This window comes from Ambystoma mexicanum, chromosome 6q (genome assembly GCF_040938575.1).
Source record: "Ambystoma mexicanum isolate Mex_15411 chromosome 6q, UKY_AmexF1_1, whole genome shotgun sequence".
Taxonomy (NCBI): Eukaryota; Metazoa; Chordata; class Amphibia; order Caudata; family Ambystomatidae; genus Ambystoma; species Ambystoma mexicanum.
The window spans coordinates 1,113,091,863-1,113,109,606 of NC_090937.1; the positions used below are offsets into that span (position 1 = coordinate 1,113,091,863).

General features: G+C 45.0%; 1 protein-coding gene across 6 annotated transcripts in view; it reads left to right on the forward strand.

The window, feature by feature from the left end:
* Positions 1-17,744, forward strand: part of FRYL (FRY like transcription coactivator) — a 3,055,992-nt gene that overhangs the window by 2,473,576 nt on the left and 564,672 nt on the right. For all 6 annotated transcript variants that reach the window (XM_069631694.1, XM_069631695.1, XM_069631691.1 and 3 more), the window contains one exon: positions 17,355-17,452. In XM_069631694.1, coding sequence (XP_069487795.1) covers positions 17,355-17,452 — 98 coding nt within the window. The remainder of the gene's footprint in view (positions 1-17,354; positions 17,453-17,744) is intronic.

Below are 17,744 nucleotides of genomic sequence, written 5' to 3' on the forward strand. Positions count from 1 at the left end.
ACATTAATCAGGAAACAGTCAAAGAAAAGAACGAAATAGTGTGTAGCATAGCAAATAAAGCTTTTTTTTTTCCCCCCAGACCCAAGGATTTGAAAAACAAACACAGAAACTGAGCAAAATGCACAGTACACTGGTTTGTAAACTAAATATGAGGGTAAAAAAAAGCTAAACTGTCTATTATACAGTGTAATACGTCTTCTTAAAATGCCAACACTAACATGCTTTTTTCTTTTATCACAGAAATCGAAAAAGTATCATTCCGCCAAGTGCTAAAATCATGTAAGACATATATGGATTCTGAACAAAGTTGACAGTAAGTATAATTACAGTCATCTCATACATATGCAAATCTACACATCTAATCTAAGGCACTAATATGCTGCAGTGGCTGTAGGCTGGCCCTAGCATCTTCGTTGTATAACCTACCACCTACACCCTACGGCCAAGCAACCAAGACGATAGGTCCTACCCGCAACCATCGCTGCATATCAAAACCATGGTGCTTGTAATTTGACTACTTATAAGTTTACTCTTAGGTGGATAGTCTGCAGCCATGCACCCAAGACTCTAGGCCCTGGCCACAACCAGCAGAGCATATTACATCCATGGTCGCTTATACATCATTAACACACCCATACAATGAAACATTGTAAATGGACCATGTACTCAATTCGTACTCAGGACTCTAGACCCTGGTCACACTACCTGATACATAATCGAATGTATGGCTGTGATGTATGAAAGTGATGTCCTGCAGTGCTTGTGGGCAGGGTCTACACTCTTCAGTGTGTGGCCTACCGCCTTCAGTCATGCACCCAAAAGGATACGTCCTGCCCACAACCACTGCACTATATAAAATCCATGTTGTCTTATAAAGTTATAGCTTATAACTTTGTTGTTGTTTTGGCTATGCACCGAAGACTGCACGTCCTCCCCACAGCCACCTCAGTGATGTGACGGAGATACGGGTATATCTATAGGTGTTGTATGCTTCAGTGCTTCTGGCCTTCTGGCCAGAGGCTGGACTCCTAGCTGTATGTGCATAGATAATGGAAGTTATGGCTGTGCAGTGGCTTAGACCTCCAGTGCTTATAACTGTGTTCTTTGGTGCATGGCCTTGCGCCATGCACCCAAGACTGTACACACTCCCCACAACGAGCTAATCCATAATCAATACTACAGGTATAGCCATGGGTGTGACATGCTGCAGTGGTTGTGGCCAGGCCATGCATCCAAGACTCTAGGCCCTGGTCACACCCACCGCAGCATGTCAAACCCATGGCGGCGTTCGAATGAATGGCGTACGCATAGGCGAAAGTAATGTAAATACGGCATGTACTCAATTTCAATGTTGGCTAACAGCACGCGTGTCCTTAGAATAGTTTCACGTTCCCTGTACACAGCATGGACTGAAATACTACCCTTATTAGACTCCTCATTCTCTGTACGTACAAACATCCCGAACAAGGCGTCCATAGAAAGTACATCAGGAACACCTACCGCCAGAACATAAGCAGTTTTTCACCCATCTCTTACTGTCTAAAACTCCCCAAGCACTTTGACACAGCAAAATAGGTTTCGAAATAGCTTATTGCCGCTGGTACCCGCTCCGCGGATCCAAGATTTCGGCGCATCCAAACAATCTGACGCTGAACACGTCTCGCTGCAGCCAATTGCAGAGACGTCGCTTGTCCGCGGTCATGACGCCAGTCCCTTAGCCAATCGGTGTCTTGTCCGTGGAGCGAACAGGGAAGTGTGACCGCGGAGTGGACATAGATATCACTAATTTTTTTATACCTACTTTTTGGTCGTTTTAAAAAAAGTACTACACAGAAACTCAACAAATTTACAATGCCGTCCAGCGGTTTGGACTGTAGCCGTGGGCAAAGTTTTTCCTCCATTCAGTCTATGGGAAAAACAGAAGTTTTGGGACCCCCCTATAAGTTTGACCCCCACCCCACACCCCCCCCCCCCCCGGATGAATCCTCACCAAACTTTGCAAAACAATTCATAATGGGCCGTATGCTTTTTTTGATTCGTCCAGGGGGAGCGAAGTTATAAGCCGCTCAAAAAGTGATGTTCCTATGGAAACAGCAACTTAACCATAACTTCATGGCCACTTATATTCCTTTATGCTCATTTATTATCTTCAGTTTGTCCATTGTTAACCTCACTTATTATTTTCTTCTATTTTTACACCCTGTCACCTTGGCTCATCACTTCTACTTTATGGGCCTCCTCAGTCTATAAATGTTACTGTAAGTCATGTCTGATCGAAACTGACATCTGATTTTCAAACAAATATAAAAATAGTACTTTGTCCCATTGTTGCAGCTGCACCTTTCCATCACCCACCCACACACACCAGGGTCGAGGCATAGGTGCCCAGAGAGGTGGCTTTGCAGCCTCTACAATCTCCACACTGACACCCAGTGGCAGGCAGCTATAAATTGGAGTTCATGCATTTATCTCCTGTGGGAGGTAGGGTGTCTGTTCACCATGGAATTGCATTGCACGATCTCTGGGGTTTCTGTGGCCTTATAGGCCATACAACAGAGTTATTGCCTTTCATTTCTTCTGCACCAAATAGAACACCCTCCTTCTACTCCTTCCTCACCTCTGGACCCTCCACTTTTGAAGGAGGTCAGTCAGTTTAAGAAAGGCTGCCACTGAGGGGGTGCCTAGACCGAAACTTGGGCAGAGAGGGTGCTCTCTTTATTTTCAGATTCTGAAGAAGGATGTTGGCCTGCATCCCATTATGGATCTGAAGCTCTTGAACTTTTACCTACACAAGAACAAGTTCAGGATGGTTACCTTGACCCAGATCTTCCTGGCCTTTGCTCCGCTGCACCGTTCGGTGTCCAAGGATCTCCAGCACACCTACTTTCATTTGCTAAACATCACAATGCCCACTAGATCGAAGTTCTGTTGGATAGTCTTTGCATCCCCCAGAGCTCCTTGCCCAGGAAACTGCCCTTCAGAGGAAGAGCCCTCTCTTAATCATGCTGGTTGGCTACGTGGACTTCACTGGGCATTTTTGCCAAACATTGCTGCCAGAATTCCCTATCAAGGCAGGTTTCTTGCTTTGGCGCAGCAGTCCTCTAGAGTTTTCTGGTGGAGGTGGTGTTTTCACACTTTCCTCCCTCTTCAGGTTTTTTTTTTTTTATTGCTATGGGAGTCTTTCATAGACGAAAGCTCTACAGGAATAAGGAATCCATTAGAAGAAAACATTATTTAATGTTCGTTATTATAAATCCACATATTTGTTCACCCTGCCAACATGCCCCTCTTGGTGGATAGCTCATACTCCTCATCCGTTGTGCGGTCCTTCAGCTGCTGAGTCCTGAAGAAGAATGCAGAACTGAGGTTTTTACTGGCTCTTACATGTTTGGTGCGGGGTATGCATTGGCATCTGTCTAAGCTGGTTTGGAACTGCACTGCACCCACATGTGACGGAAAAGTTCAGAAGCAGCATGTGCTGAAGATAGAATTTTCAAAGATGAGGAATATTTGAGGGTACATCCATAAGAAAAAAACATTACCGAATGGTGAGGAATTTCTTTTTCGGTTTTCAGGCATTGCTCGGAGCTGTTCAGGTAGACCCTAGTGAACTTCAGATGTTTGTCAACTTTTCCAGATCTATTGTTGTACCTGTTTAAAAGATGATGTTGGATATGTGGGAATGCAATATGCATCAAATTTAATTTATTACTGAAAGTAACTCCTAGGTTTTTCTATATTTCAACACTAGTATCTTTTTATGCTGGTACCTGCCCTCCCCCACCAACCCTCAGGCCCTGTCTGCCCCTCTGACCCATGCTGTCCCTTTCACTTTTAGTGCCACCCAGCCCACTTTCCCCCTGGAATACAAGGCATCAAACCCTCTCCTTTCTTTGAGATGCCCTTAAAGTCCTCCCACTCCCCGTCTTTATAATTTGAGGTCTTCCCAATTCTGTTCCCTTAGACATGGACCCGGGGCGTCCCAGATCCATATTGCCCTTGCACATTCGGCTTCCCTTCTTTCCTGTGGCAAGAAATTGCATCCCCTAGGCCTGTCTGAGTCTCTTCTACTAGAATAATGGCTCACCTTCCTGAGTTCGTTTGACCGCATCTCCACTGAGTTTATTGGTCCTACATTTCTTTCTCTCGAAGTACTTCTGCCACTGAGCAGCTAGGACCCACCGCACTGCAGCCCCTAAGGTGTGTTGAATGTGGTATTCTGTCCCTACCTTTCTTCCCTTTGGCCGACCCCTTCTGTTTGTGCTTTCTTGAACTTTCTCCACCTTCCCCTGCCCTCTCGTATACCCCTCCCCCCTAGGACTGTGAAGTGTTTGTGTCTGCGTGTTAGGTAGTTTACATAACACCTATATACATTGAATGCATTCATAAACAGATATTCATTGCACCAATGCGATTTTAAGTGCAATAGTCCCATTATGGCATAATGAACTGTTAATTATTACATTATCAATGTGCATTGTTCAATTAGAAATCAAGGTAGTTTAAAGAAAGAAACTTTAATTTCTAATGGATTCCTCCTTCTAGCAAATTCCTCATCTAAGTAAAATCCTCCATTTGCAATTCTGGATTTGGAAGGCTTTTCAACAACAAGAAGACTCACTATAGCATGGCACATGTTGGTTCCCATGACTCTGGATATGACCTTGCACATATGTGTTTCTGAGGCTTGGAGATCTGCTTAGAATCACATGCTTTGCATAGGCCGACACCTAATGTTAAGTGTGGAGTATTGCATGATTTGTTTTCGTAGTTCGAAAAAGGACGTCGATTGGGCGTTTCTCTAATACTATCCCTAGTGTGACGTGTACTGTACCCATGGTCCTTCACGCATCGAGGTCCCGCAGCTTGTTTTTTTCTGCCATTGTGGTCAGTCGCTTTTAACACAGAGTCCGCTACTTAGATATTAAAATTACAATATTTGTACAAACATCGCACCTCTGCATAGGCGAGTTGTTTCTACGCACGCTCGAGCAACAGTCTACGTCCAGTAGCAGCTGAATTTCAATGACGGTTCGGCAAACCATAGGCTTGCAGATGGGAGAGTGGGAGGGACTGATTATTCTTGCCATCTCTTTTAGAAAGTGCATCCTTTCACTTTCTTTTCCTACATATTTTTTTTTCTGGCTGCCTTCACAGCTTCAATCAAATATGGAAAGAACTTCTTTTAAGTTCTATCCCGCCTGTAGCAGGAAATTTCTGTGGAAAGACGCTCATCGAGTGTGTAACCACTGCTTCCTTCCCTGTGACCATCCCTAAAGGAGATATGCATTGTGCAAACTCTTTAAGCCTAAGATGCTCAAGGAGAGACAGACCCAACAGTGGGCGGACCACGATATGATGGCTGAATCTCAGACCCCCACAAGCGCCTTCAAGTCAGACATAGGTCAACGCAGTGACTGCTCTATTTTGGATACAGTAGACATCTTAGAAGCGTCAATAGACTCCTGCGTGCGTGTCCCCAGCCTTGGAAGGAAGGCACAGGGCACAGCTATGGGAAAGTCTCCTGGTGACAATGACACACACATACTTCTCATGGGGGGCACAGTCATCGGAAACACATATCCCCCAGCCCATCATCAACTGATAAGTTGAAGAAAGGCCACATGCAGCGAAAGGCACCTCAAACCCACAAACCATATACCCAATGTGCTTCCGCATCCAGCACATGGCAGTGACAAACACAGGAAGGCCCTCGATAGCTGTGCAATTTAACCTCTTGGCGGATCCCATTTGTCGTATGTTGAAACAGCCGTAGCACTCTGCAAAACCGTCTTTTTTCAAATGGAAAACATTCAGAAGTGTATCAAACTCCCGACTTCTATAGTAACTTCCAAAAAAGATTAAGAATATGCTAGATCCAGTTTTCCTTTGTCTAAGTCGTTACATGCAAAAGAAAAAGTGTAGACCCTGAAGCTATTGTGTTCCCACTTCCAGTAACCCCTAAATCAGTTGTATGGACCAGGGAATGCTTCGAAGAGATGATGGATAAGGTTACATCCTTTGTCATCTTTATGGACAAACGCCCTATAAGACAAAAGACCTTAGATTTAACATCGGGAGAGCCTCCTGCTAAATCTCCTAGAATAGATAGGTCTCATATGTCTTCTACACATGATGACCAAGGTTACAATCAAGACCTAGGTGATCGTCAAGGGCCGGGTGATGATGACTAGGCAACCTATTTGACGGACCCTAAAAGCTATGATCTAGATGCTACAGACATGTCTATTTTACCATCTGCAGACATTGTTACTGAACCTGGACATATATCCCACATTGACGACCAACTACTATTCAATGATCTCCTAAAAAAGACTGCAAATGATTTCAAAATCCAGACCCAAGAATCTGTGGAGGCCACATATTTTGTGGAAAACATACATCTTAAATGGGGAAAAGGCTGTCAATCCATACCTCTCCTTAACTCAATAAAGAAGAGAATAACTTCTTCGCTTACCACACCATCCCTTACACGTGCTGTTAATGCAAGGGTCGAAAAAAATGTCAACCCCTCTCTATCAGACCCCCTGTATATTAAAGGTTATGCAAAACCAGATTCAATTGTAGTTACCTTAGCAAGGAAAAGGGCAGGCGTGCTATTGTCTAATGAAACGGCACCACCGAATAAAAAATGTAAAAGATAGTATGCTCTGGGTAAAAGTTACCACATCCGGTGCATACTCCATTCGTATAGCAAACAGCACTACACTGCTTGCCAGTTATAACAGTGCCCAGTGGGATTTAGTTCAGAGCCAACTAGATTGAGTAACAGAGCCAACAAAGACTCAGTTACTTACAATTGCGAAAGAAGGTAAATTGGTCAATCAAAATAATTTAAAAAACACCCTGGACTCCGATGAAACTGCAGGCAGTGTTTTGCTTAAACGCCACTCATGGCTTTGCAATTCAGGCTTTATGCCTGAAACTCGTGGCAAATCTTATAAATATGACCATAGAAGACTCTACCCTATTCTGTAAGTCAGAGGATGAAGCAATAGAAACAGCGAATAAAGGACATGAACCATTAGGGCAAGTTACAAATAAATCCTGTGTTCAGAGAGAAGTATTTGATACCCGGTGTTCCTTTCGAAGCCAAGGCTTTGGAGGAGCAACACAGTCTAGCTTTACTTCAAACAAATCCCCATGGTTTAGCTCACAGGGTCAGTCTTCAACCATTTAAACCTCTCAAGAATAATGTTTTAGACGAGGCAATAGACGGTGAAGGCGCTTGGTCTCTAGAGGCTCTCTCACTCTTTTTGCCCACACATGAGAGGACATAAAATCGGACAAATGGGTGTTATCAACAGTAACCAAAGGGTATATGATAGAATTCCTCAAAACACCTCGACATCATCCGCCAAGATCAAGGAGCATGTCGCAGGAACATCTCTTGATTCTACAAGCAGAGATACAGGTACTACTGGACAAAGGAGCACTAGAACTAGGCCTATTGCTTGAGGTAGAGAAAGGTATTTATTAAATCTACTTGCTTGTCCCCAAAAAAGTATTTAACCATGCGTTCCTATGTTGGATCTGCATCCTGCAAACTTGTATGTCAAGCCGCAAACATTCAGGATGACAACTCGGCAGGAGCTAATTCCACTTCTAAAGCAAGGGGATTACATGACCACATTGGATATGAAAGATACTTACTTGCATATTTCAATGTTGCCCACACACAGAAAGGACCTAAGATTCAAAGTGCAAAACACTCACTACTAGTTCAAAGTACTTTCCTTCAACCTGGCCTCAGCACCATGGGTATTTACAAAGGCTCTGGTAGTCGTGGCTGCCCACTTGCGCAGTCCATTTAGTGTACCCATATCTGGATGATTGGTTAATAACAGGAGACGGGCCTCAAGCGTGTCTACAAAACAATCAACCTACTGTTTGAACTAGGGTTATTAATCAACGAGGAAAAAATAGTCTTGTATCAAGTCAAATAAAACAGTTTCTTTGAGCTCTAATTCGGACAGAAGACACCCTAGTCTTCCCCTCCAATGAGAGGGTCCAAAACATGCTATTGCAAATTCCTCAATATGATATGATATTATAGTTTATTTATATAGCGCCTATACACAATGTGTTTCAAAGCGCTTCAAGGGAAGGGAACAAGGGAAAATACAATGACATTCTTACAGGCCATGAACAGTAAGGATGTGAAATTAACCATTGTACTCGGCCTGACGACATTTCAGATAGTGCAAGAGCTAAGACATAGATAAGGAAAGGAGGGGGAGAGTGGGAAGGAAATGGAAACAGACAGGCGACTACCGTACTAGGCCTGACGACATTTCTGGTAGAGCCGGAGAAAAACAAAAGGTGAGGGAGAGGGTGCAGAAAGGGAGGGGAGGAACAAAACAAGCGACTATCATACTAGGTCTGACGATATTTCGGATAATGCTGGAGGGCGGGTGGGTAGGCAAAAAACAGTAATGGGAGGGTGGAGGAAACCGACGAGGTTACTATCATATTAGGTCCAGGGACAATTCTTATAGAGTAAGTGCATAGAAGAAAGTAAGGGGAGGAGATAGGAAAAGGGAGAAGGGAAAGGAGGAGAGAACCGAGAGTAAGCAGTCAAAGAGTGAAGAAGCAGGAGAGGATATGTAGCCAGTCGTCCGATAACTGTACGAAAGGGTATGCGCCTCCTTGGAATGATGGCTTACTGCATTTACCTGGTGCCACACGGCTGCCTGCGGATGCATCCGATGCAAGAGTGGCTCATGAAACATTAGTCTCAAGCAAGCGGTCAGTGGGACGATCTAGTGGTGGTTTCACAGTCCCTCATACTATCACTTCAGTGGTGGACAAAAGACAACCTTCTGAAGGGGATATAATTCACCACCACTGCAGTAGAGGCCACACTGACCACAGACGCATCGCTATCAGGGTGGGAGCGCATTTTTTCAAGTATACTGCACATGCCATGTGGACACAGTCACTAGCAACCAAAAACGCATCAGCCTTCTGGAACTACTGGCAGTGTTAAAAGCTCTACAAGCTTTCAAGCATCAGCTGCAAGGGAACTACAGCCATGTTCTATACATACAAGCAAGGTGGGATACCCTCACCAGGCCTGTCCAAACTAAGCCCAAAATATATGGAATTGGGCACTGAAGCACATGTTCCTCCTGTCCCAACATGTTCCAGGGGAACACAATTATCGAGCAGATGTGTTCAGCACAAACTTAGTTTCCTGCAGAACACAAATGGCAGTTGCATGCAGACCTCTTACACAACGTCTTCTCAGACTCTGGTCATCCAGACATAGATCTCCTTGCAAACCTAGAGCAAACACAATGCCCATATTACGCATCCAGGTATCCCCAGACAAATTCCAAAGGGAACACCCTGTGGATGAATTGGTTTGGGGGATTTACTTATGGTTCCTCCCACCCCCCTAACATCTCTCCTCAACAAGATAGTCCACAAGGTGCACCCGGTAACAAGTCAAACCTATCCTGGTAGCACCAATGTGGGCATGTCAGCTGTGGTTCTTACACCTGCTGAAAATGTCTTTGCGCCCCAGACAAACTACCGTGCCCTTACAACATGCTATCCCAGAATAAGGGGACAACACTGCATCCATGTGCTCAAACACTGATCTTGGCAGCTTGGCTCCTGAAGGTCGAGTTTGACCATTTAAACCTGCCCCAAAGATGCACGGACATCCTTAAAGAGGTACGTAAACCCAATACGAGACACTGCTATTTCAACAAGTGGAAACGCTTTGTCATTTGGTGTAAATCACGCAACATCAATCCTATTGACTGTACACCATCACATATAGTGCTAGACCTGCTTTACTTCTTAGACTCTGGAATAGTCTTTAACTTAAAGTTCATCTAACTGCTCTTTCTGCACCCCCCCCCCCCCACCATGGTGGAGAGTCTCTATAATTAAAGCCTTCATGGAAGGGGTAAAAAGATTACACCCTCCAATTTCAAATCCGACTCCAGGATGGGACATGAATGTTGCCTTTACTAAACATATGGGCCCCCCTTTTTGAGCCAATGCATAAAGCCAGTCTTAAGCACCTCACTTACAAGACTGCTTTTCTTATGGCTATTACATCAATAAGTAGGCTAAGTGACCTGCACGCTCTCTCAGTTCAAGATCCTTTTGTTGTCATTCATTAGGACAAACTTGTATTCGGCACATATCCACCCTTTTCTCCTAAATGTATCTCAAAGTAGACCTTCCAGCATTCTTCCAAAAACCAACAAATTCGGTGGAGAAAAGCCTTCATATATTAGATGTTAGAAGGGCTGTGATGTACTACCTAAACATGACTGATCCACTAAGCCACAGGAGGAAGAGTAAATCCTATCTCGAAGTATGCTGTTTCCAAATGGATTGTCCAGTGCATCCAAATGTGTTACTCTTTCAAAGAAAACTCTACCTTTACACGTAGAGCACACTACTCCAGGCACAGAAGCAACTCTAGCTTTCATTGCAAATGTCCCTTTTAGATGCCATTTGCAAAGCAGCCACTTGGAGTTCAATTCACACCTTCACACAATATTAATGCTTTGAAACGCATTCAGGGGGTGATTCACAGGTTGTTCAAGCAGTGTTGTGCCGCTGTACCTTCAAACAACCCACCACCTTTGCCTGGTACTGCTTGCTAGTCTATGCAAAACATGTGATTCTAAGTAGATCCACAAGCCTCAGAACGCATACACTACTTACCCTAATCGTATTTCTGATGCTTATATTTGCTTAGATTCACATGCGCTCACCCTTCCTCCTCTCTTGGAGTTGAAGGTACAGAGACATCTTACATCTTTCTTTATTTTTCTGTACTCGCGTAAACACTTCATGCTCCCTGACATCAGAAAAACAACAATTTGAGGGACCTCGATGTGTGAAGGACCATGGCTAGTATACACGTCACATTAGGGATAGTATTACAAACACGCCCAGTCGACACCCCTTTTCTAACTTTGGAAACAAATCATGTGATACTCTGCACCTACCACTAGATGTCGGCCTATTCAAAGAATCTGAATCAGATACACGCATCAGAAATCTGATTACGCTAAGTAATGTATGCCATATAAAATACTGCCCCTCCTGCCCCTTAACTCAGTCCCTTTTTTCCACATGGTTAGAACGCTGCTGTTGAAAGGCTCTACTCTTAACAATTTTGACCTGCCACATTTTTCAAATCCTGCCTGAAGTCTATTTCAGTGTTGGACCCGTTCAAGCGCTGGCTGCTGTTTGGGTCCAGATTGTGATACTAAAGATTTTGGTTCCTTCCAGTCAACGCAACCTATGGCCATTACGTAGGGTAAAAGATCCTCACTGCTGTCCACAAGAGCGTGATGGGTCTCGTTCCACTGAGAAAGCCAAGGAGCCAGGGGGAAGTCTCAGCCTTGCGAGGTAATAAAATGATAGAGCCACCACCAGTGCAGGTGACAATTAATGCCAATTCCAGTCCTGATAGTCTGACTCGGATTAATCACCACCTACACATGTAAAGGTATAATTTCCCACTACTCCTCCTCACAACAGTTTGTCACTGGATGGGTCTCTTCTGCCTCATGCTGAACTCTTAAAAAATGAAGTCCACTTTCTACCAGCTTCCAATGCCATCCCTCCCCCATGTACTTCCCACCTGACACCTTGCTCCCTCACCCTAGACACCCAAACATCTCTTTGATTGCAACCGACTGCAACAATTTCACTACCACTGTCTCTGCAGCTCGTTTTAACTTCAAGTTCTCTACTTTCATTCAATGATTAATTGTGAAATATAAATCTTTCAGTACTGCTTTTCATATCATTGCAAACCGCAGATAAGAGATATTTATATTCTCTGGAAAATGTCATCCTAAACTCATTTGGTGCTCCCCTTCTGTGCACATTCTCCTGTGTTCCCCAAGGGTTAAGCTCTGTGGAGTATCTCCTCTGGCCCCACCATGGCTGAATCAAAGTCTAAGAAAAGTATTTTCTGGGCTTGTTCAACCTGCCACCTCCAGAATATTTACATTGAGGGTCAACATGTGGAATGTTGGTATTGTCTGTATCCAGACCATTATGTCAACTATTGCTCAATTTGCCACTCTTTTTTCAAATAAAATTTTGAAAGACTGCCATAATGAGACTAGTGGCATAGCTCGTTGAGGGGGGACTGGGCCCTCAGACTCTGCATTAGTGCGAAGCCATCCTTCACTTCACCATAACAGGCCCTCAAAGCAAGCTCCCTCTTCCAAGAGGTCAAATCCCACAAGGAGGCTTTCTGTGAGAAAAGGGTGACAACAGGACGTCCCACCCGTGTTATTTGCGCCCATTCAAGACAGCCCCGTCTTGCAAATCCTTGAAACTGCCACCAGCCTCTAAATCCATGTTGACATTGTCAACTGTCAACGCCATCCACGTCTACCGCATGTTATTCATCCACAAAACAGTTCACAAAACGTTCAATGACCCCGTTGACGCCTTCATGGGCAACAATGGTTAAACTGGCCACATGTGCGTCGTCGACCATAAAACCTCAGTCGATGACAACTTCCTCGATGATCGTCAATTCAATGATGGCTGCCACATTGACGAAAACACAGGTTCAGATGAAGACATCCTGACCACGATATTGTCAACCGCTTCATCACACCCACGATTGCCTGCTGTGCTGGAGTCTCTTAAGAGCTGCATTTCACTCTGAAGCCCTATGTCGATCCATCTTGACCCAGCCCATCAAATAAGCCTAAAGATGACATTTTGGAATGTGTGATTGACACTAAAATTTAGGTCGTGCAAGGGGTGTTTTCGGAAGAGGAATATGACCTTTCCATCTTGTCTCCTGTGCAACCACCTTGTGCCACTCCCTTGTCTGCACAAACTGGACTGGCACCCATTCTTCCCGGAGACACACTACCTCACCATGGATGTTTTGTCATCCTTACAAACGTTGGTGTCGGGGCTGCAGTCGAGAGTTCCTTCCATTCCTCCTCTAGGTGACAAGCCTCCTTTTCCATCTCGGTGCCATCACTACATACTCCCATTGGAACCCCTTTCCCCAGGGGTGCTATCGGACTCAGACTCAAAGAATGGCCATCCTCGGGATGCTGCGTCCACTCCTTCATCCTTTAATGAGTTTGATGATTTACTACCTGTGGATGGTGAACCTGGGGAGCTTCTGATCAGGGACTCTCCCCATGATTACATTGGGATTTTTCACACCGTTATGTCCAAGGCAACATAGATGTTTGACGTCCCTGCTGAACAGGCGAATGGAAGTTTACTTAAACAACACAGAGAACAGGCTCTGAAGACCTGGTGTCTGTCCATGTCCTGGAAGACATCTGGGAGCTCGGTCTGCTAACAATGAAAAACCTTTTTACTGCACCTTCTATGAAGGACCGGATCGACAACCACTGGTCCAAAGTGTCTTGATCCCTTTCCTAGTCCTGAGTCAGTGGGATCAGCTGCGGCCGCAAGACATCTGCCAACCCCTCCTCCCTGTGTGCTGTGCCGCTGAACAAGCAAGCAAGGAAGAAATTGTTATTCTTTTGGCAAATAGTTCTCCACTGCAGCCACTTCCATCAAGGCCGCAATCTCCCTCCATTTGTCCCCAGCCAATTTGGGCCTGTGGTACAAGATTGGCCCCATTATTTCTTGGCCTATGACAAGGAGGAATGCTTCATGAGGGCGATGCTGCATCAGACCATGCCATCTCTTTAGCAGTTGACGTTGCTGATACTAGTTTTCAGCCAGTTGAGGAATGGTGCAGTGATGCTTCACCAAGAGTGGTTTAAAAGCCACACGTTTCTTCCCAGACGTCCAATCCAAGGTAATGGATATGCCCTTTGATGGTGAGGACCTCTTTGGGAAGAAGGTGGACGATGGGCCATAAAGATGTACACTGATACTGCCTGATACTTGGGTGCCTTACGGCAGCGTCAGTCGTACCAGTCTTCTCAGCCCAGAAAGTCCCAGTTTCCTCGGTGGGTACGAGACTATCGACCAGCCTATCCTTGTCACACATATAGAACAAAAACATATGCCTCCCGCAACAGCTGCAAAGCCAGGTCTCAATCCTATAAAGGCAACAAACGACAGTTCTGCTCCTCTCGGGCAAGAGGCCAGTCTACCGAACAAACCTGACCAACACACTGCTCCGCCCCTCCACTTCTGCACCCCAGTGGGAGGGGTTCTTTCCTGCTTTCACCATCAGTTGCGATGGATTACCACAGGAAAGTGGGTGCTCTCACTTCTGCAAAACAGCCATACTCTGGAGTTTGTAAAGAAAGCACCCACCACGCCACCTTCCACAAAAGCGGACAAAACTATTTTGATGCTACAACACGAGGTGCACTCTCTGCTTTCAAAAGGAGCGATAGAACGCATCCCACATGCCCAACGGTGTCAGGGCGTTAACTCCTGCTATTTTCTTGTAAAGAAGAAGTCTGTCTGCTGCAGACCCATTCTGGACCTCCGTTTTCTAAACAAGTTCATTAGATTAGAAACCTTTTGGATGGTCAGACTGCAGCAGATCCTCAGTCTGTTAAAACAAAGGGACTTCTTGTCTTCCGTGGACTTTGAGGACGTCCCCATTCATCTCAGCCACCGGATGTTCCTCTGTTTTACTGTGGCAGCGATTCCCTACCCATTCAAGGCCCCACCCCTACCTTTCAGGATCAGGTCTGCCGCAAGCCTATTCACAACGTGCCTGGTCCCAGCGGCCGCTCGCCTCTGGAAGTCTGATATCCATGTCTACCTGTACCTTGAAGACTGGTTGGTCAGGGCTCCGTCTCTTGATCTAGCAGGCAAGCACACGGAGGCCACTATGATCTTCCTCGTCTCGTTTGACTTCTCCAACTACAGCAAGTCCTTCATGACTCCTTCCCAATGAATGCTGTTCCTAGGAGCTCAGTCTCAGTCTACAGTCCTAAGAAGATCCTTCTTCTGGTCTTGTTCCCTCCGCTTCATCCTTTTAAGATTGAAGAGACAGGTCATCATTGGGCCACCAAGAGGGATTTCCGTTACCATTTCTCACAGTCTAGGGGCATCAGAAAGCATGACGGCACATTTTCTGTCCGCTTTGTCAGTACTCTGTTCTCAGTTTGAGGGCAACATAACAGACTTTTTACTTGTATCGTACAATGTAGTACAGAGCCTCCCGTAGTGGGCCTTGAATGACAACTTGCAAAGAGGGGAGCGTTATCTGCAACCTTGGATCTAATTGACAGTAGTCTGACTCCTATTTGAAGGGCTGGCGAGTGCTCACCTGCAGGGCCAAATGGTGAGCAGCCGGTGGTCTCCCTTAGAGGCGAAGGAGCACATCAACCGCCTAGAACTGTGAGCTATCAGACTAGCCATTGTTGCCTTTCATCCTTTTGGGGCAGCTGTGTCAAGAATCGAATGGACTGCATAGTGTACATGCATTACTCTGACAGGATAGGTTGTATGGGATTGCTGCCTCTGTGCAGGATATCATTTGTCTTGGGATCTGGGCTCTAGAGAATGACTTCTCCCTGTCAACTTCCCATAAGACCAGGACCATGAGCAGGATCTGTGTCATACAATCCAGGACTAGATAGTCTATTGGGAGACACCTAGGGTGGACCTCTTCAGCTCTTATGTCAACCAGAAGCTCAAGTTGTACTGCTCCAAGGAATTTTTTCAAAGAGGCATCTGGGAAGCACATTGATGTATCCTCTACACGATCTCCCCAATTCCTATCATCCCACTGGTCCTCAGGAAACTGAGGTTGTTCAGGTTAATACTCTGCTTGATCGCTCAACACAGGCCCAGAGGACATGTGTCTCCTGCCGAATGGAATTGCTCTCTCAATCGGCAAGACATGTTCCTCCCTCTGAGTTCGGCAGTCTGTCATCATGCTTGGTTGCTGGGAGGCTGAGTTGCAAGGAGTGGGACCAGTGTGGCGAAGTGTTGGATGTTTTCAAAGTAAGGAGGCCAGCTACAAAGTCGATCCAACCCAGCAGTTATTTTAGGTGCTCTGGCTGGTGCTGTGCAGAGGGGTCTGAATCCCAAAGCATATTTGACCTCTTCTGTCCTTTCTCTCCTTTTCCTGGCCAAGAGGGCCTTCAAACTGGCACAGTTGATGTTATTTAGGTCTTAAAACGAATGGATGCTTCTTCTATACTATCACCATTGTTATGACATTTTTGAGAGGGATAACCAGTTTCCACATGGCCAGTTTGTTTTTTCTCAATGGGCTTCAAATCTTGTCATTTTTAATGGTGGCTCTATTTATGCCTTTGCATGCTTTCCCTTTGATGCGGTTCACCCTTAAGGATGACGTTACTAATTGCCATGACGTCCGTATGGCGGGTGAATGAGGTCCTGGCTTTTCTGTCAATTTATTTTTTACTTGGTCTTCTGCATGTGGAAGGTGGCTTAGGTGAGATTGTCCTTCCTTCATAAGTTTGTTTCTGACTTCACCTTTTCTGGAGGGTCCATCTTCACGCCATCTTCCCCTCTGCCTCAGCGTTCTAGGGCTGAAGAGTTCCTCATCTGACACCTAAAATGGCTGTTACCTCAGATGGGGAGCATTAGAAAGGATGACCACCTCCATCAGTTTTGCTGATGCTCTGGTGGGCAGAGCTGTTGCCAAACAGACCCATCTAGATGATAGTTATCTGCATCTGATAAAAACAGCAAGGAGATCCATGTGGGTTGTAGGGCTATCTCTACTTTACTGTTTGGGTTGTGGGTATCTGTCAGACTGCTGTCTAGGCATCTTGCAAACGGTCGGCAAGCACTATGCCTGTTTACCTTTCCAAATCATGACACCCGCATTGGTTTTGCTGTCCTCCTTGTGTAGGTGATGGTTTCTCCCTTTCCGACCCCCTCCATCTTCCATACTACTTTGGGAGTCTTCCAGAGATGAGATATCTGTGTGAGGTGGGAATCCATCTGAAGATAACTTTGCATTTGATAATTTTCTTTCTGGTGGATTAGTCCTTCCTGACCCAGATTTCTCTTACCTTCTCACCTCTCCCATTTTATGCATAGCTCATAACCTTTGGCAGTTAAAATGTCCTCAATTTTTGGGTGCAGGGAAAATTATGCAGAACTGTGATCATGGTGCACAGCAGGCTCCATGTATTCCACCAATAATGTCACATCCAGAGTGATGGGAGCCAAAGATGCTGAGCGAAACGTATGTGAGCAAACCGGGTGCCCCCTTGTGGCTGAAAAAGTTTCTAAAGCCTGACCTCTGCCAGGTAGAATGTGGAATCGTTTTGAGAAAGGACTTAATCCATCAAAGAAAACATTACCAAAGGTAATTAATTTGTTCATTAGTAGACCTATTTAAGTGTAAAACTTATTTTTATTAACTTGTTGTTTTGTTCTTAATGCAGGTTTTGCACTTAACATTCTGTGCCTATTGCCTCACCTGATTCAACATTTTGATAATCCAACGCACTTCTGTAAAGAAACAGCCGATCGAATAGCAAAGGTTTGTAAATGTATATTGAAAACTATTTCCATCTTTCTCATAATTAAATCATTCCAAACTAATGATTTTTGGATGCATGGGGGCCTGGGAAACGCAGTGCTGCATATTTACAAAATACTGTTTTTATTGTGTGGGGTTTAATACAACAAAGTAACCATTTTATGCAATGCATTTATGCTGTGATGGTGTTGTTGGAAATGAAATGTAATACTCTAGCAACAAAATTGCTGTGTGTATATCTGCAAAATATAAAAGTAGGTTGGCCCTCTCAAAGATGAAATATTACCTATCT